This window comes from Perca fluviatilis, chromosome 6 (genome assembly GCF_010015445.1).
Source record: "Perca fluviatilis chromosome 6, GENO_Pfluv_1.0, whole genome shotgun sequence".
NCBI classification, from domain to species: Eukaryota; Metazoa; Chordata; class Actinopteri; order Perciformes; family Percidae; genus Perca; species Perca fluviatilis.
In genome coordinates, this window is record NC_053117.1 from 32,489,481 (window position 1) to 32,510,976 (window position 21,496).

A 21,496-nucleotide genomic window follows, 5' to 3' on the forward strand; every position below is an offset into this window, starting at 1 on the left:
TGGAAAACCCAAAGAGATTTAAATTATAATGATATAAGATAGAGAGAAAAAACTGCTAGTACTCACACACGAGAGGTTAAATCTTAGAAATGCTTTGTATTTTATTTGGCAAATCACCTAAAAATATAAAACTTTTATTAAACTTATGTAAATCGACCAAATGTTCTCAGTAAGAGAAATCGTAGAAGTCTTTTTACTTTAAAAGTTAAAAAAAAGAGAGATTGGACGCAAATTGGCCAACAGTTCGGAGTCAAAACATTATCTGTATTTCAACTTGTAATTTGGTGCATATAGTCATTGGATGTGTGCGATCTTGTGCGTCCTAATCTTAACATTTGGGAAAGTGATTTTCATCATCACCCACTGCAGAACATGAAAACTTTAAACATATAACACAAATGAGTTTGTGCTCTTCTGCTTTCATAGAAATAAGACGTGCCAGTTGTATAATGCAGAGTTTCTGTCAGACTGTTGTCAGAGAAACTCATCTCTGTGAGACTGTGACCTAAAGTGAATCCAAATGACAGTTTCATTATAAGTGTCAGAAAGATGTCTGGCAGTACTGGTTTGAATTTCAAGGAGCTCTTCTCAAACTAATATTCAAGGAAAATGTCTTACAGACGCACCAGAGAAGATACAGTATATATTCCATATTATTGTGAACAAACCTTGACATTGAGCTCCGAGTTAAAAGGTATTTTCAAAAATAATGCTCCATGTCCTATCATTCAGAAAGTTTCAAGTGCAATGTGATTGCGTGAAGACTTGTTTCAATGTTTAAGTACATTGACGTGCATTGGTTGCTGGAAACAGATTGGTTTATTAGACCTTAAGTCACAGTACTTCGGCTTCTGTTTCTTCTGCTGTGGACAAACTATTTACGTTCTGCTGCAACTCAAAAAGTTATAAGACTCTACTCCACCTGAAGCCTAAAAAATGATCACAAGGGTGGCTGTGTCGGGGGTGTGCTGATGCTGGATTAGCTATGTAACCTTGTCAGAACCTCTTGAATATCTTCACATGAAGGTGGTTGATGGAAACGAGCATTAATTCTTATTTTCTTTTGCAGATATGTAAGAAATTAGCTTAAAATGTGCAAAAATGTAATGGAAACGTAAGTCATGAGGACATAGAGTTAAAGGGTCTTTCTGATCCAGTTTATAGTTATTTTTCTAGACATCGATAATGGCCGCGGCCCGATAGCATTCGTGTTGATGGAAAGAAAGTTCAATTGATTTGAAAGGAGTCCTTTTTATCATCAGATTTTCTCTATCCGAACTTTCCGAATTAAATCCTCTTGAAGCTTTTGTCCTACTTTGAACTGTGCGATACAAATTTGCACCCTGATCACCATGGATGTCTTAAGATGGCACCTTATTAAAGTTATTAAATCTTCAGATGTTCCAACAAGTACAAGCTCATTAGATCTACAGTAGTAGGACGTCAGTTTTCGTTATTCTTGTTCAGTCTCATCGTTGACATTTTTCAAAAAAAATCCCTGTAACACGGGACGGTCCCGCAATATATGTAAAGGATTTTATATCATCACACACTTCCTCCAGTATGATGCTGCTTTGGAGCTCTTATCAAACATCCACACCAGCAGTTTTGGTCTTGAAAAAAAACTAATTTTTAACTTCCAGTCAAATTCCTCCATCATTAATGACTGTTGATAGGTCTGTGCCCGCCTGCAGATACATTCACCCACATCCTGTTCTCAATAATTATCAATCCTAGCAGAGACAAAAACAAACAACAACAAAAAACTCATTTTACAGTCAGACAACAGTAGGATGCCTAAGATACAGCCCATTTCCTAAAATGATATTGTCCTGCTGGGTCTGGTCATTTACCCGCCCACGGAGAGTGACAAATCTGAACCTGAGTGAAATACAAACTGCTGAGAGTTGCATCCTCTGATTTCTTTTGCTATGAGGCAAACGAGTATCAATTTGTTGCAAGATTTCTGGGTATTGTAAGTCCACCTTGTCCAACAGCTGCTGACGTTTTGAGCCACAAACATACCCCATGCTGGTGAGCAAAGAGTGAGTTAAGTTTACAAACGATCAGATGAACCGGAGTTGCAGCGACTGAAGCAATGACCTTTATGTGTTATAATAAGATGGTGACAGTGTGCTCCCCGTGCGTTGCAATCTCACCATGCACTAAGCTGATTATTCAAATGGCAAAGATGATCAATCTGCACACTCACCGTCTCCTGCAGCTCAGAGACTTGAAAGCTCGCAGCTTGTTAGTGGAAGTGGAAGACGAGCTTGGTATACAGCTCTATCACCAGACTGTCTTTTGGCAGGATCAGAGGCCTTGGAGTTTAGAAGTCTGCACATTGTTTTAATTGTTAACGACTGTCGTAAATCACACTGATGAGCTTTAGGCTTACGAGAGTGACTATCTTCATTTATCTGCCCCTCACTTAACCTGTCTAGAGCCATGTCAGACATGTGGATTAAGTGTTACACAGCAAAGATTGTGTGAAGAGGCAGAATCAGGTGTTTTATGATGAAACACTGACACTTTATTGGCACCTGTGGGGGAAGTGGAATTGTTGCTGCTGCAGAAAGGAAAAAACTGAATTTGAATAAGGTTTAGCAAAGGAGGGTAATGCAAATATTCTTCAGTTTAAACACAAGAATAATGCAGAAGAAAGATGTGAGGTACGGAAGAATCAGGTGTAGGAAATCTCTGGGCAGAAGACAGACAGTTGAAGGGGGCTGCATTACAAACCCCCTACAACAGTCCTCTACTCCATTTAATTACAGCTGTAAATTAGGCTCGGACCAGATACCAGATCAACATTTGTATTTATATTGAAGACAATCAAAGTCCTCTTTGTGAAGACCAGAGACAAGACGGCATTAACAAGGAACCTCTTAGTGGTCCTGTTGCTATGACCCCTCTGCAGACCGGCACTTCAATCCCATGTTTCATAACCAAAGAAATGAAATATTTCATACTTTCAAGATGAGATTAAAAGGAAGAAAAGTGATACACTTTTAGACAGACGCTTGTGTGTCTGAACTCTTGTACAGCCACTCACTTCATCCTCAGACTCCCCCCCCCCCGGACATTCAAACCCACCTCCTTCTAAAGTGACTCCTCCTTTGGATTTTATTCCAAGACCAGTCAAGACCACAACTGCAGGGATTTCGCTAAATTGCCTGTGCATTGTCTGATTTAGGCCTATGTGTTACAATTTGTGAATGCAACCAATAACTTATCTCATATCTAATTTGAAATTTGTTACCGTAAACATCAAGAGTAAGTTGGACAAGGGTAATGTTGTGGGAGCTGTGTTTATAGACTTAAAAAAGGCCTTTGACACCGTGAACCACAACATACTCTTGAATAAACTCACCACCTTCAACTTCTCTGAACATGCTATCGGTTGGTTTGCATCATATCTGGAGCATAGAGAGCAACGTGTTAAAATAAAAACTGAACTCTCAACGCCACTACAATCCACAATGGGTATCCCACAGGGATCTTGGGGCCTCTGCTCTTTAGTTTATATATAAACGATTTACCAACATGCCGTCAGTCAGCTAACTGTCAAATGTATGCTGATGATACAGTGATTTATGCATCAGTGCAGTAGCAGAGACCCTGACCAAGGAAATGGACCTCTGCGTCGAGGCATAAACCTCTCAGTATATGTGCGCCTGCTCTACCCACTGATCAAACCCCGGCAAAACGGGTCAGCAGTGTTTCAAAATGTCTCCGTTTTAGGGGGGTCAGAAACAGCAGAGTAGTGTAGACGCGAGGCACAAACGTAGCAAAAGATAGCGTTTTTTTAAACGAAAACATACTGTAGTAGGGTGGATGATGGGTGTTGAGCATTGACATACCCCCTTTTGGGTAAGGACATCTGGTGATGGTCAGATGTCTCACAGAATTTTCTCGACCAAACCTTACCTATGAAAGACCCTCACTGGAATGCAACTGTGGACTCCTTTTGGTGCGGACGCTTTGGTATCATCTCTTTGTTACCACTTGCAAAGTTTCCCATCCAACCTCAACTTCAACTAATCTTCATCCCTGTGGCATCATTATCCTCTTCGTCGACGTCGACACAGCTACTCTGCAGCTGCAGGCCCGCAGACACGCAAGTAACGCTTTCCCTCTCTGCTTCCTCTCTAAATTAAAATGTACAATTGGCCTCTATGAGAACTTGCTTCTAAAAGTCATCACCGCTTTTATACCAGCCAGTTTCACCCTACACAGGACATTAGATTTAAAAGCCTTGACGTGTCAGACAATGTAGACTGTTGTTTTAATTATTTATTTTCTGTTTGATTCACATCCTCTCTGGTTTGCAGTCAGAAAGTTCATTGGGGTTGAGACGCAACATAAAAAAAGGAAGTAAACACCACTAATAATAAACTAAATTGAAACTAAAGACAAAGTTCATAGAAAGCATGTGGCTCAAAGTGTTTACACAGCGAGATGTAAATTGAAAGCGCGATTGAAAGAGTTTTTATTTTTTATTTTGATGGACTTACAATGAGGAGAAACAAGAAAAACAGAAGACAAGAAAACCAATACAAAGTAACATCAGTTTTAAAATAATACAGAATTAGAATATATAGAAAAAAAGGAAGTATAAAAAATAACACACTAGAGTATCTTCACACGCAACGCTACACTTGCTGGATCCTTTCAACAGCAACAATATCTGCTCTTAGTCAATGGCATGGCATAGTTTTGCTGGCTGGCATTTAAAAAAAATCTGGGACGATTGAATACAAATATTTCAGTCACTATTGACGGTAGCTTGGCTTTTTAAAAATGGCTTGTTTGTGCAGCAGAGATGGGAAGTAACGAAGTACAAATACTTCTTTACAGTACTCAAGTAGATTTTTCAGATATTTTTACTTTACTATTTATTTTTGTGGCGACTTTTTACTTTTACTCCTTACATTTTAAGAAGAATATCGGTACTTTCTACTCCTTACATTTTAGAAAATTGGCTACTTTAGTTTTGTACGAAAGGCCGTCTATCAGGAGTGATTGTGAGTTCATGTCGGAAAATAGCGCGGACACGCGTCTTACACCGCGAGCACGTGCCACACAGAGAAAAAAGTGAGAGAAAAGGGGATAAATCAGTTGCGATCGTGTGTGTGACTCGTTGAGAACTGTAAGTCGTATAACTTATGTTGTCAGTTCATTTAAGCCTGTTGTTGTATTGGTCTATATTTCTTGCAAAGCATCAAAAGAGAGAAGTTGTCTCCGTCCGTGTTTTAGACACACCTGGGGCAAAGTTGGAAACCAGAATCTGCTTTAAATCCAGTCCTAATCCAGTCCTCACTAACAAGTTTCAAATCATTTCACTGGATTTACTGTTATTATTTTTCGCATCATCAATACCGAATTCAATCTAATTGGATCTAATTGGATGGGAATATACTGTACGTTGCACTTGATGCAACGACTCGACAGATTCGGTGGCATTCATTTGCGGCAAATCATTGTGGCTTGATGGTGGTAACGTTAGCACTAGTAGTATGGGTGTTTGTTTGTTGTTGTTGTTGTTGTTTAGTAATTCTTATTTAATCCTTTATTTTCATTCCAGAAGCCATATTTGAGCACACACACACATACATGTAGATTCCTTTAAATGTTAAGGGGAAGATTAAAAAAGAGAAACTGGATCTGTGAATTCTATCTTACTACTCAGTCAGAATCTTATTAACTTGGAGTCCCAGTCTCTGTCCCAATAATCATATATGTGATGTTTTAGGCCTATTGGCAGACATCCATTTAAAATGTAGGCAATGGCATAAAAAGAGTCCACTGAAGTTTCTCAGCTACCACTCTAGTTAGATTTGTGTGGTCCAGGCAGCTTTTCATAAAAAAATGGTATTCATTCGCAAGGCTACTTTTACTTTTATACTTTAAGTAAATTTACAAGCCTGTACTTTGTTACTTTTATTTGAGTAAAGAAGTTAAATCAGTACTTCTACTTTTACCAGAGTATTTTTTAACAAAAATATCTGTACTTCTACTTGAGTACGGGAAGTGAGTACTTTTGCCATCTCTGTTGTGCAGGCTGTCCCGTGACGGTTCTCAGTGGCCTGCAGTGTTTTTAACTCCACCTTCCAGTATCTGCTCTGCTTGCTTGGAACCTTGACCGAGGTGATACCAAAAAAAAGTACCAGGTACTATTCACAACTTTTGCTAATGTAAAACCAAAAAAGGTCGAGTTGAGTAGAGCTGTGCCGTGCAGTACCATGCAGTGGGAACGCGACATTAGATGCTCCAAATGTCTGGTTGAAGTGCAGAAAAGTCAGATGTGGTTTTGCATAGAAATTAATGAAAGAAGCTGCAAGTTAGATTTTTGGGCCATTTAACTGCTGTTCAGTTTACCAGAACGGACATAACTAGACTTACGTTTATGTGGGTAAACATTTGATTATAGATTTATATAATTAAGCACATTTATAAAGCAAATTTTGCTTCACAGGCATATAAAGTCATAACCTTCACAACATAAAAATAAGTCCAAAACTCAGCTTTCCTCCCCCACTTAACTTTTGATTTACTTTAATTCTTCAACTGCACACTTGGCCTTTTCAGTGTGACTTATTATGAGCCCTGACTGCTGCTTTCTAAGTGGCAAATAATGAGATGAGAGCGAGATATTTATGAGCTCATTCGTCAGTGCTGCTGAGGTCACCGTGGGAGAGGCTGAAGATGGTTAACTGTTAAGTTTGTGCGTTTGTTTTGATTAGAGTCACGCCACATTGTCATCACAGCTGATACTGGAGCAGGAATGCTGGCGAACCAGTAGCACCAGAGAGTTTTAAACTGGATGCAAATTAGATTTGTAGTCGTGTCTCAGGGAGTTCCCCCAAGTGCTGAAATAGCTACATTTGGTTTGTGGTTTCTATTTACATAAGCATAAAATAAACATATATTGTATTGTGGTTCATTTTTAAGAAATTGTTTTATTTAAACTAGATTTTTTTTAGTCTTGCATTGCCAGACCTTCCTCCACAGCACTGTGGAGCAGGGTCTAGCTGGTCCACATAGCATTCCGGGATGGGAGAGGAACGTGCTCCGGTTTATTGGCATGTCTTTAAACCAATCACAATCTGCGGCAATCCCAGAAGTGGAACGTCGTGGATATTGACTAAGATCGGAGAGGCACTGAAACTACTATAGTCTGAGTTCAAGCCATACGCTCCAGTCATGTTTATTAGCATCGGGCTGGAGATGGCTATGTATGGGTTAGTGGTTGTGGTTAAAGGAACACGCAACTTATTGGGAATTTAGCTTATTCACCGTAACCCCCAGAGTAAGACAAGTCGATACATACCCTTCTCATCTCCATGCGTGCTGTAAAGCTGTCTTGACGTCTCCAACGGCATCAGCCCATCACAGAACAGGCAGGTGAATGGTTCCAGTAATCCTACTGCTCCGAATAAGTGACAAAATATCGCCAACATGTTCCTATTTACATGTTGTGATTTGTAGAGTCATGAGCGTTAAAAAACAACGTAAAACATCAACACAGCCATCTTCTATCCGTAAACAAACCGGGAACTATATTCTCAGGCGGAAGAATATAGTACTTGGGCGGAGTGATATGCTCGCAGCAAGCCTGTCTGAGAATATAGTTCCCGGTTTGTTTACTGTTAGAAGATGGCTGTGTCTCATGTTACGTTGTTTTTGTACACGCTGTGACTCTGCAAATCACAACATGTAAATAGGAACATGTTGGCGCTATTTTGTCACTTTGTCACAATTCGAGCGTAGAGCTAGTTGGAACCAGTTACCTGCAGGATCTGTGCTGGGCTAAGCTAATGCTGGAGCCGTCAGACAGCGTTACAGCACACGGAGATGAGAAGGGTATGTATCGACTTGTCTTACTCTGGGGGTTACGGTGAATAAGCTAAATTCCCAATAAGTCGGCGTGTTCCTTTAAGGCCAGGTGGAGGATCTGGTATTTCCATTCAGACGACACTCCTTTTTAAAATATTTTTAAAAACCGCAACACAAACCAGTCCTTTGCTGCAACCTTTTTTTCATTAAAGGAATTGTGCAAAATAAAAGCAAACATAAGTGCAACAAGTGACTTTCACAGTGATGGCGTTAAAACTAAGTGTCCACATTATGTAATCACTTGGTACTTGTCTTTAATACTAGTTGAGATCCAGCCTTCAGTGTCACGTTGTTATATAACTCCACAGCCAGTTTGGAAAGGCCTGCTGTAGTGAAACCGTCTCTGCATGTTTGTACCTCCATGTTTTGTTTGTAATCTGCTCTGTTGGCCTTCAAGGAAGTTTTGGTAAATGTCTCACCTCGGTGCAATGTTGGCTTTCCCTCTTTGTGCCTCAGTCATGCAGGTGTTTGGCCTGTAAAATGCTGACTTTTTAAAACTTGAGTTTACCAGACATAAACACATCAGTTTGGACAGATTTTTCACATACTGTTCATGTTTTGGGAATATGCATTAATCCACTTTGTTGGTTGGACTTTTTAGTGGAACCCACTTGTGCACCATGAGGTCAGAAAGTCAATTTCAAGTCAAGTCAATTTTATTTATATAGCCCAATATCACAGATCACAATTTTGCCTCGGGGCTTTACAATCTGCACAGCATACAACACCCTCTGTCTTTTTCGACCCTTGATTCAGATAAAGAAAAAACTCCCTAAACAAAACCCTTTTAACAGCCTTTTATAAAGGCTATGGCAAAAAAAACGGAGAAACCTCAGAGCAACAGAGGAGGGATCCCTCTCTCTAAGGCGGACAGATGTTCAATAGATTTCGTGGAGTTATAGACGAACATAATAAAATTACCAAGTACTAAGATTAACTTTTTTCTCCAGGAAGAATCCGTTTCCCAGGAGTCATGGGGTTGTTAACAAGAAGATTGGTAATAACATTACAGGAAAACACTATCTGTGTTGGAATATGTGCAAAAGTGGATGGAATTGTGTCTTTATTCATATACTGTACATTGTTTATTCTTTAAAAAAATCTTTCCAAAATCATGATTTTAAATGAATTAAAGTAGTTACTGTCAAAACATTTTCCATAAATGACATTGAATTACATGCAGAACTAGAGCTAAAGTGATTTGAACTTTTCAGCAACAATTATGTTATCCGTTTAATTGTTTGTCATGGTTGCAAGGCAGAAAACCTACAAATGCATTGGTTCCAGCTTCTGAAACGTGAACATTTGCTGGTTTTCGTAGGCTTCTATGATAGAAAACTGAAAATATTCAACTTTTGGTTGGACAAAACAATCGATATCAATACATATAAAAAGCTTCATTTGAGCATTTTTCTGTATATCCCTAAATTTTATATATCAAACAATCAACTGAGGAAGAATCGGATTCATCGATAATGAAATAATCTTTCAGTGACATTAAAAGATGCTCAGTTTTAAAAACTCAAAGACCACTGCAGTGAAGAGTGAACTGGGTTGTTTCCTCGTTTATTGGGGCAATGTGACTCTTGATAAATGACCTAATTAGTCTAAACAATCCACTTTAATAATAAGTGGATTTAATTAAGGGCTCTTCCTAAGTCTTTTCTCCCGTAGGTTTTACACGGTAAATGTGTTGATTTGATGGCGGTACAGTAACACATTGTGCGTCTGTATCTGGCACACAACATCTGACAAAGTTGTTAGTTTAATGGACAAATGGACAAATATAACACTTTGAATCAGTACTTTCTAAATCTCTAAAAGACCAGGCAGATAACATGATCTGTATGTCAATTTTATGTTGTTTATTTATTTATTTATTTTTAAAGATTATTTTTGGGGCATTTTTAGGCCTTTATTTGACAGGACAGCTAAAGAAATGAAAGGGGAGAGAGAGGGGGGGGAAATGACATGCAGCAAAGGGCCGCAGGTCGGAGTCGAACCCTGGCCCGCTGCGTCAAGGAGTAAACCTCTATATCTGCCAACTGAGCTATCCAGGCGCCCCCTTATGTTGCATTTTTAACTCACACATTATTGTTTGGATGCAAGTACACATGCGGTTCTCAGTTGTACTTCCCAATGTACAAATGCATAGTAAGCTTAATACAACATATATCAAACACTAACCATGATACAGAAGGCGATCAAAAAATCTAAATAAAGTAAATGCATATTAGAAGTAATAAGGAAATATTGCACAAATACCAAATCAGTAATGCAGTGCAGTACTTACAGTACAATCTTTATATGGTGTAATGCTCATATTTAAACCCACAGAATGAACAGTAATCAGCCTATTTTGTATTTTTATTTCTCTGAGAATGTGAAAAAAGATTCAGATCTTTAGAAATGTTGAAAGAAATATGACATTTCAGAACTTCCTTTTCAATCTGTAATTCCTAAAACTTTTACACAATTCTTTCAAATTAACAATTGCAAACAATTTGTAATTCAAGAATAACTTCATTGTTATTCATGTCTGAAGAGTTTGGTCTTATGCAATGCATAATAGTGGAACACAATCCACAATTGAATATCAATTTGATTAGGACTGCAACTGTTGTGTGTGTTCTGTTCAGTCTTTACAATATCAAAACAATAAGATATGCTTATTACAAGTTTCCACATCTGAAATATGACTCCTTCACATTGTTTGTTTTGTCAGACCGACAGTACAGAACCCAAAGATATATTTATTTAAATTTGATATAAAACGGAGAAAAGCAGCAAGTCCTCCCATTTAAAGAGCTGTAACTAGAGAATAAACATGTTAATTAATGAATCAATGAATTAATCAGATATTGTTTGTTTATTGTTTCAGTATTTTTATATCTGATTCTGCACACATTTTCTAGATCATGATATAATATCTTGATATTGATTGTGACCATACTGCTCACAGATCTATTAATAGGCTCTCTATTCTCTGCCACAGCTCGTTAGCATTTGTGTGTTTAGTAGTCTAAGGAGGCATCACCAGTCCTCAGCATCAGCCCTTCTAAGCCGATTATGTTACTTAGGAGAAGATGACACCGTAGTCTGGTGTTTTCCACTTCACACTGCCAAGAGCCACGCGCCCTGCCCATGTTTGATTTTTATCTCATGTGAAATTTGTGAAGTGCAGCTCCAGTACCGCGTTTCTTATTAACTTTTTTTTCCACTGTGCACGGAGTAGAAAAGGGGCAAACTAGTTACCCGGCCATGCTAACAACAAAGGGGAAGTGCTGGAGGAGCTCTGCAGGTTCTGGCACAGTTCTCCCCTCAGTTGCAGTTTGATTGCTGGAAATCTCCTGAGCCAGGTATAAAAAACTGTTTCCCCTCCCCGAGCATATGCGCCGAGACTTCGAGGCATGCCAGCCGGTGAGGAAAAGATGCAGATGGAGAAAGAGAGGATTAACCTGAGCATACGGGCCAGAAGGAAGTATGGCAGGCACAATATCCCCTCCTGCCCTCAACCGCTAAACTAAATATGGGGAGCCTTTATTGCTACAGATCTGAATGGTGAAGTTTTGTTTTTGTTGTAAAACTCCCTGACAGACAATAATGATTAGAATTGCTGGGTTCCCTCCTGCTTCTACGAGCTGAGGAACATTGCTTAACTCAGCTCCATTGTGTACCCAGCTGAGTTGGAAATAATTATTCTTCCGTCTTGACTACTGCAGTTCTCTTTTCACCTGCCTTAGCAAGACTCCCATGAATTGCCTACAAGTCGTCCAAAATGCTGCTGCTGCGCCAAGCTTTTGACCAAGTCCTCCAAAAGGTCTCATGTTACTCCCATCAGGATTTCTTTACACTGGCTTCTTATCAAATTTAGAATCCATTTTAAGGTCCTTGGGATCATTTTTTTAGAGCCAGGCGCCTGCCTGCATTAAAGAGCTTCATGCAGTCCTACATCAGCAGCAGGTCTCAGGGTTTGTTGCTTGTTCCTTTTTAAGGTTGTGGCTCCTAAACTTTGGAACTCTCTCCCATTGGACCAAAGATCTGTGGACACTTTCAAAAGAGCAGCGCAAGATCCGGCTGTTTAGACTTGCTTTTTGCTTGATGTCTGCATTTCAAGTCTTTTGTTCTAAAGTAGTCCATATTGCGATTTCGATAACATTGCGATTAATAGTGCAGCCCTACTGTCATAGTTCATATTTTTGATCAGATAAGGGTTACATCCTACAGCAGATAGGAGCACCATCCTATGAGTGTGAGCGGCAGTTTGAGAGCAGAGGCCTGCAGTGTGAACGTGGTCCTCCAGCGGGACGGCGCAGCCTGAACAGAGGAGGAGGCTAAGTGTTTTATTCAGCACCTTGGCTTCGTCCCACCCATCAGGCTGATGGAAGCCACTCTAATGGATTGATCACACTTTGCTTTTCTCGCCTTTAACAGACCCACTTCAGTTTTTTTTTTTTTTTTTTTTTTTTTTTTTTTTTCTTTCAGCTGGACGTTTGCCAAGACTCGTTTTACATGTGACTGACGGAACCTGTGACACAACAGTCAATTTCTTACTGTTCCCCCCTCCTCTCTTTTTCAAAATCATAATTAAAGCAAGTGTATTGAAGGTCAGCAAGGTTTTATTAAACTGTAAGCCACATTTAGCAGACGGGCTCCAGGGATGTTGGTCAGTCAGTTCACCACTTTAGTCCAGAGTGAAATATCTCAACAAGTATTTGATACCAGTAGGTCAAAATTAAACTTGACACAATATTTGGGTATGTGTCCAAATGGCCTCAGCTGTACTTTGTGCTAATTGGCTTATGTTAACATGCAAAAAATGCTATATTAAATTAAGATGGTAAACAGGATAAACGCAGCCTGTCAATCAGACAGAATTGCCATTTGGTTTTACTTCTTCAGTCTTTTTTATTGTGCCCTAACCCAGTCAGAAGCAACTGACGTATCAGTCCTGCTCACGTCATTTCAGTTGACACACAGAAGTTTGGGTGGTGGTAGTAAGGAGGAAATGACGTTTCTCACGACAAGTTATTTCTAAAGTTGACTTACAGTAACCTGAACAGCTGTGTTGATCTCATTTACGCTTCTGGACGTTGTTGTGACTAGTATTTTAGATAAAGTGTATTGCAGAACATAATAACTCTAAATATCCGATGTTTAATCATTTAAAGTACTTCCCTCAAATTGAATTCAAATAGAGCTTTTTGGGTTTAACAGGATGCATTAAGTCGGCGTTGAACCCTCACCTACCACAGTCGAGCATCTGTTGAGACAGATGGTAAAAGTCGACCTCAGCAGGTTTGTTAATAGCTTGGAGTTAATCTTTATTTCGCACAGGGGCCGAAATAAAAATGCCATTTTGTGAATGTTGGTGGCACCAGATGCAGTTTGTGTGAACTCTGTGCTCTCTGCAGTTCAAGCATTTTGCCTCTCGGGGGTTGGATTTGTATTTAGTGTGTTTGGCTGAAGGAGTGGATTTCTCTGTGCGAGGTATTGTTCCCTTCAGTCCCGCGTGGTCAAGAGGATTCAGGGATTTTGAGATTTGCTTCGTGGAGTTTATATCTTGGGAACATGCATGTTTAAAACAAATGCAATTGCAGCAGCTTAAGGAAAACGAGCTCAGTAACCGCACACTCCCATTGGCTCATGTTTTATTGAACAGCAAAAAAAAAACCTGTGGGAGTACTTCCGCCCTGCATCTGATTCTCTCTGCACTCTTACATTTTGGAAACAATCCTTGCAGGATCCTGTTGGGCCGTCTAATAGGATTGTAGGGAGTCTGGAGGGGTTTTAGTGCAGCCCCAAAAGCTGTCTGGCTGCTGTCTGCATTCAACAAAACATGATCCAAATGTTTTTCTTTTTCTACAGATCTTTTCTACAGATTTTGCTGTTAGATTCTTAACAGGCTATGTGACAAGCATCCTCCTGCTCCTGATGTTTTTTTTGTAGTCCAGTGATCTACAGTACATTGAAGCTCGCAGCAGCTCGGGTAGAGAGCCAAAAAAAAAAATAAAAAAAAAAAAAAAGCCGCTGCCAAAGTAAAAATAGACTGTGGGATGCAGATAAGGGCAGCGAGAGACGGAGCCGTCCCTTTTTGCGCCAGTGGTTAAGTTGATGGCTGAAGCACAGATATGACACCCAGCTCTTGTCACATGGAGTCACCTCCTCCCTGGACTATAAACACTGTGGAGAGGACTTGTTGTTGACTTCACAGGGACCGACCTAGTTCCCTCTCGCAGCTAAAGGTTGCACGTCTTGTGGCTCTGCACTGTATGTGTGTGCAGACTTCACTTCAAACACAAACAATGAGCTGGAGAATGTAACAGTGAGACATCAACACCTACAGCGATTAGAGAAAGGGGGGGGGGGGCAAAGAATAGAATAATACTCCTCTTTCTTTCTTACATATGTTGTTCTTGAATCAGTTCCAACACAAACTCCTGTTATCTGAAATGAAATGTTTTCAGTTTTGACAAATGCATCAACACATGGGCAGCTGAAAATAGTCCCCTGGGCCTCAGTGGTGGTGGTGGTGTTGGTGGTGGTGGTGGCTGTGGTCAGCGGTCAGTGGAGTAGGAGGCAGCTGGAGCTCCTATTAGGCGGTATTAGCTCAGCGCCCTCAACCGCAGCCACAAACTTATCTGCCGCACTCATTTGCAATGGAAAAAGCAAAGCTGATTGGGGGCCTGCCTGCCGGCTGAGGATGACCGGGCCGGAGGAGAGAAGCCTGGCAGGCTCTGCCGTCACCCACTGTGACGGCTTTACTGCTCGGTGTTTACATTAATATACAGTAACGTCATGTGTGAAGTCAGCGGCAGGCGGAGGCAGGATATTTATAAAGCCTGATTTTATTTAACCTCCTACATTCATTACGACTACACAATTGATTTTTTTTTTGTTGTGTTTTAACTTATCTATTTGTTTATTAATTCCTGCTTTTCCAAACTAAACCTGAAGAATCACTACAATCGCATACAAGGAATAATAATAAAGTGTAGAAAGAAACTTAAAATGTACACACATGATATCTGGAGAGATTTTGAGATCACTGATAACAGTTGTCCAACATGTTTCCTATTTAGACTAGCAAATATTTTTACAGTACTGGAATTTTTCCAATCAGATCTTTATTTATTTACTCAGGTTGCACTGCCAGTTTAAATAAACCCTTCTGTTGTACGAAAACCCCATAACTTTTGTTTGTCAATATCGGGCAACCCTAGTTAAAATCTCGGACAAATGCTCCGGGGCCAGGCCATTTAAGGCCTTGAAAACAAACTATATAAAAAATAAGAGTGTTTGTTTAAAAGAAAACTCCACATGGGACCTTTTAACATAACTTACTCCTCAATGCAGTTGAGCTAACATGTTTTCCGCATGTACTCACTTGGGGAATTTGTAAATCAGTCCCTCCAGAAAAACGCGATTATGCGATCGCATAATTCAATGCATAATCAGCCAAAGTCTGCATATTTCTACGGGGGCCGCATTATTTCAAATACACCGCACTTTCGCCGCATAAATTGCAGATTTCCGCGCAAAATATGCTGTGCTTGCATGATTTCATAATCCCCGCATTTTCATTGCAAAAAAGTAACCTATGTCTTAGCAGAAAGTTGAAAAATGTTGCATTTACTTCACACAAGAGCAGCCATTTTCCTATATTGCCATGGGAACATTATGAAGTGACGTAATTACGCGACGTGAACATCATCGAAAAGCAGGGTGTTGGGGGAATCACTTTTTTTTCTTTTTCATCAAACCGCAGTTTTTGCAAGTTCCCGCAATTTTTGCAAGTTCCTGCAATTTAAGTTGCATAAAATTGCATAAATATCCCGCATATTCCATCGCATTTTTTAACAAACCGTGCCGCATAATCAAGGATTTTTGCCCGCAACAATCACAAAAAAAAGCATTTTTCTGGAAGGACTGTTAAATAATTAATCAGGGCTCAGTATTGTAATTGGCTGTATGTGTGTGTACGGTTTACCTAATCTCTAATTAAACTATATCTTGGCTGTGTTTTTATTTACTTATCACGCGTAAAGCTCAGATTCTCATCACTGTTCAGGCATTAAAGTCTCTTCTTCTATCAGCTGTTAGACGCTGCTGTCGTCGTTCTGCAAATTCACCGAATATCTGTTACGCTGCATGTCAGCAATGAAGCGTGATGTCTTGCAGCAAGGAAAAAAAGTCAGACTTTTAGTAGATTTTTATCTAGATTGATATAATCTCATTGATTGTGGCAAGTAACTATTTAAAACACAACATCGGGTGCATTGGGTAGTTCACCTGGTAGAGCGCTCGCCCATATACAGAGGCTTAGTCCTCGACGCAGCAGCTGCAGGTTCGGTTCCGACCTGCGGCCCTTTGCTGCATGTCATTCCCCCTCTCTCTCCTCTTTCATGTCTAAGCTGTCTTGTCAACAACAAAGGCCTAAAATGCCAAAACAAATCCTCTTTAATACACAACATCAATCTCTTATTCCATCAACTTTCTGCTTGTATTTTGACCCTCTAAACGTGCAAAGCACCAACAGCTTTTTACACGATTTTTCTTGGAAATATTTAGCAGACAATGAAGTACAAATCTCTGTTTGAGTTCATTTTTCGTTTTCTGCACTGTAACAATCAATAACAGGGAAATGAGAGGAATCCTACTTCCCGTCTCAAGAAACACCATCTCTCTCGTCATCATTAAAGTTGACGTGGTGGTAATAGACTCGCTCAGACTTTTATTTCTTACCTCCAGCCAAACTTGTGTGTGGGAACCTTGACAAGGTGGAAGAAAATGTATGCACAGCAGTAACTGGAAGAAAAGCACCCCCGGGCATAAGTTGCTGACATTCTTGCACTCAGCAGTTTGGTGCAGCACTGTATCGTCTACTTACATGATTTTTTTTCTCTCTCTCTCTCTCTCTCTCACACTTTTCTCGTTTCAGTCATTTCAAGGCAGTCAAGGAAGAGCCTATCTGTTTAATTCAGTGTAAGTATGAGACACACACCTACAATTCACATCTTTTTTTTTTTTTTCTTCCATAGTGGAAAACTTTGCTTTGTTGCTCTTTTTGTACATTTGATTTATTCAGTGTGTTATTTACAAGTCATCTGGGGCTTGTAAATAAAAGTTACATGGACTCACAAGAAGCTCATTATTTGTTCCGTTTTCCCACTGGGTGCATTTTGTTTGAGTTTAAAACAGAGTTCAATTGTCCCTTCTTCACCTTAACGTACTGCTTTGCTTTCACACTTGTCTACTCTTGTTTTCTGTGCAGCTGTATTCCGTTGCTGCCACGATGACTGCACACGTATGTCCAAATAATGTTTTAACCCACATGCACGAAATTTAGAACAATGTACAGGCAGGTGGAGCCACAAGCAAAAAGCCAAAAGCCACAAAAAAAGTTAAAAACAAGGGGTATACAGGTGAAGTGCACATTCCCTACTGCAGAATTTACTGCTGATTTTATTCCCAGTAGTCATTATCGATTATCCGTTTCAACAAACACATTACACTACATTAAATTCACGCTGCAGATGCTTTAGTCCAAAATCCCCCCCTACAACCATACAAGCAAACACCCACATTTGAGGTTTGGTGTCTTGCTCAAGGACACTTCAGCAGTTGGTTATTCAGAAATTGGAGAAAATTGGGGAATAAACCACATGAAATAGAAATAAAATTTAAAGTTCCCCTTTTTTTAATACCCGCATCATCGGAAAGAAACATTGCATGCCATCAACGTGCCTCTTTGTCCATTGTCCACAGACATTTTAGCAGTGCACTACTACTACCAATGTAGGACCACCTCTGTTAGGTGGAGTTGGGTATGATATCTTGGTCTGTACATGGGTTCAGAAAATAAAGTTCCTATTATCCAAATCTTTGGCAGAACACCTGCAGATGTGTACTTAATTGCCAGTGTGAAAGCAGACGGAACTGCAATGTTTTTTTTAGCATCACAGGGACTAAAACCAGTCTGCCAACTACTCCCAGTAAGCACTGCTTATTTGCAGGACAAAAACGGTTAAAATATTTAGGTTAAAACTGGGCTGAAGTCTACGTTACATATAAATGTTTCAACCACAATCAAATGACTAAATTTGAATGTGAACCAGGTCCTAACGACATGTTTTAAAGTAGTTACTGATATATGCTGTTGGAACAATGATTGTATATGTAACCTTGCCATTAAAACATGTTCATGTCAGTCCTGGCTGTAGGAGCTGCTGGTTAACATCCATCTCTTTAAACCAATGAGTGGTTTATTTCTTGCTTGGTTGGTTTTTGGGCCTTGGCTCTCAGTCTTCATGAACCACACAGAAGTTTCTCCCCACCTTTCCCCAGAGGTCTGAGACATTTTCAGGTGTCACAGTGCAACTGCTTTGTGCCACCCGACTCTGATTTACATTGTTCCTACCTGCCAGAATGAATTGAATTACAGTCTTAATAAATCATTCACATCATGCCCAATGTGAAAGTGCCTGAAATCCAGTGAAAGATGTGTATGGTGCTTTGCAGGTAACCAGACATTTAGCCCCAAATCAGATACAGTACATTTGGTGGGAAAATGAAAGTTTTGCAGACATTTAGCTTGGTTACATATAATGATTGTTTATTTGTCTGCGGCATTTCCTTTAATTAAAAGCTAATCAGCAGCACAGTGTTTACTGGGAGGGAGTGGTGTGTTTAGTAAGGAAGAAAGTACAAATATACGGAAAAACCAATAGATTTCCCATACCAAATAAGAATTTATTTAAGGTCCCTACTGAAGTGCAGTTTTGAAGTATTGGCACTGTACAGTAGTATTTCCATTTTGGGAGACTTTATACTTTCCTCCAATACACTTATCTGTAGATATAGTAGATAAGCTCAGAGATTGTCACTGTTGTCAGGTTAAAAAAAAAATGTCAATTTTTTTGGGACTAAGCAATGTAGCTTTTTTTGGCAATGTATTGTTGACACTTTGAAAATAATTTCAGGGTATTCAATTTAATCGTTTTAAGTGCAAGAAAATACCCCACATTGGTGAAATCTGAAGTATGAAAAAAAGCTAATATCTCATATATGGAGAAATAGTTTAGATAGAATTAGAATATAATATGTTCACCCATTTGTATTTCAAGTTTAGGTCATTTAATTTAATTTTATTCTTAAGTTTGTAATAATGAATACGTTGCACCAGGTACACTTTGACAGGGACTGTTCTTGTCAATGAGTACTTTCATTTTGAATACTTGAGGACTGTTTTTACTTTAAGCAACAACAAAAAAATGTGGCTGCTCTTCTGCTCCTTCGTGAACTTTTCTCCACTTCCTGTCTTCCCTGCAGGGTGAATGTCGGCTGCGGGCCAGCTGAGGAGCGGGTACTCCTCACAGGTTTACATGCTGTGGCTGACATCTACTGTGAAAACTGTAAAACCACCCTGGGCTGGAAATATGTAAGTCTCCTTAAACTCTCACCTGAGCCCTTTACTTTTCCCGTCCGAGTGTTTCTTGACGCGCCGCTTAACGCCCGCTGCTGTGTTGTTGCGCAACTATGTGGTTTCTTGGCTTGCAACGGGACAAATGATACAGGTCAAAGGAACAAGGTTGCTCTCATTAAAGCATTGCTCGTTAAAGCCATGGTGACACTTTTCTTTGCTCAGGGTTGTATTTAGGCTCAGAGATTGAGCGCTCTGTGGTCTCCTAGCGTGTAAGATAATTACAGTGCCGAAAGGTTGGCTGCAGACAGCCAGACTGGTACCTCTGAGAATCTACAGTGATTAAATGTCAGGGCATTTTGAAGAGGCTTGTCCCGGTAATTGTCTGAAAAAGACCGTAGAAGGGTGTAAGAATACTGAACAAAGTATAAGACAGGGACTCACTTAAAGCCTCTCCTTCAGTGACAAAAACAATTAGAGTCTCAGAAAGGCAGAGCAAAGCAGAGCAGAGCTGGTTTACAAGGCAAAGCAGGCTGAGCCGATAATCAAAGACACAGACCCGCGTCGACATCCTGATTCTCATGACGCTCCGCAGGACTGAGACGTCTGCCAGAAATGATCCGGCACTTCAGGAGATGTGTTGTCAGACAGGAAGTTAATTTCAAAGACTTGGTTTGGTCACCGGAGGAAAGCTTCATTTTCATTGTTTTCTCTTCGTCTCTAAAATCCGGCTTTTCTCCGATAATAATAATAATGAGGCCAGATGAATAAATGTGTGCATATTTGTCTCTCAAAATCAAATTCACTGCTGAGTTATTGCAAACTTTATTAGATGATGTTTGCCTCCTCTGCAGTGTTGTAAATACATTTAAGCTTCCTCCATAATTCAGCTAAAACACCTTGTACGTTACTTTGACGACAATGGTTCGACAAAAACAATCTTAACTCAAGGTTCACTTACTGGCTTTCTTTTTTTCCCCGAGCTTTCAACCACATCTCGCGGTCTTTCTCAGTGGATTGAGTTGGCTCAGTTGTCATGGGAGGTGGTTGTATTTGTATATTATATCATTAGATTATATCATTACTCATTATTTTAAACGCAGTTGTAGTTGTTGAGTTGGAGCTCCTTTTTAACTATTTAGTATCGGACTGCAACTAATGATTATTTTGATTATGGATTCATCTGCTGATTATTTTCTCCATGAATCGATTACATTGTTTGGTTTGTAAAATTCAGAAAATGCTAAGAAATGCCATCAGAATTACCCAGAGCACAAAGTAACACCTTTGCTGTTTTCAGTCTCCTGCTCCCAGCTTTTATCGGTTTCATATCCTATTAAATTGAATATCTTTGGGTTTTGGACTTTGAGAAAATGGGATGGACATTTTTCACTATCTTTCGCTAACTTCTGACATTTTATAGACCAAACGATTAATCTAAAAATGATCGGCAGATGATTGATAATTAAAGTAATCGTTGGTTGCCGGCCTATTAACCAACTCATCGTTTCAGCTGTACTTGTATAAACTGTTAAGTAGTTTAATTTATGACAGAACATCATGTTTTATAAGCTCTTCATGTGTTTTCTATGCAAAAATCTTTATTTGTAAAGTAACTAAAGCAGTAGAAGTATAAAGCGGCATAAGAAGAAAAGACAAGTACCTTAAATTTGTACTTAAATGAAAAAGTGCTTAGCTATATATATATATATATATATATATATTATTATTTTTTTTTTACAGGAACACGCGTTTGAGAGCAGTCAAAAGTACAAAGAGGGAAAGTTCATCATCGAGCTGGCTCACATGATCAAGGACAACGGATGGGAGTGATGCTCCTCTGTTCTTTTTCTGACCATGGAATGCTCTTTATTGAACTGCGTGGAGCGACGACCATCGACCACCCTGACCCCCCTCCCCACCCCTTAAAAGACCCCCCCCACCCCTCTCTCACCTCCTTCACGTGCACACCCACCCACCTGGTCATCGTGAAACAGAACAGAACAAATGACATACAAAAAAAAAAAAAAAAAGACAACGACGAGGAAGCGGAGCAACTGTTGAAAAATCACGTCACAGGAGTCCTGTCGTTACTTTACAGATTGTGTGTTCTCCTTCGCATCGCCAGAGCTTTTTGGGTTTGACCCCCGCCCGCTCACTCTCACCCCACTCCCC

At 39.7% G+C, this 21,496-nt stretch overlaps 1 protein-coding gene across 4 annotated transcripts in view; it reads left to right on the forward strand.

The window, feature by feature from the left end:
• Nucleotides 1-21,257, forward strand: part of LOC120560610 (protein yippee-like 1) — a 33,700-nt gene extending 12,443 nt beyond the window's left edge. For all 4 annotated transcript variants that reach the window (XM_039803277.1, XM_039803280.1, XM_039803278.1 and 1 more), the window contains exons 3-5: nucleotides 16,841-16,884; nucleotides 19,231-19,339; nucleotides 21,065-21,257. In XM_039803277.1, the coding sequence (XP_039659211.1) occupies nucleotides 16,841-16,884; nucleotides 19,231-19,339; nucleotides 21,065-21,154 (243 nt within the window). In that variant the 3' untranslated portion in view covers nucleotides 21,155-21,257. The remainder of the gene's footprint in view (nucleotides 1-16,840; nucleotides 16,885-19,230; nucleotides 19,340-21,064) is intronic.
• The last annotated feature ends 239 nt before the right edge of the window (nucleotides 21,258-21,496 follow it).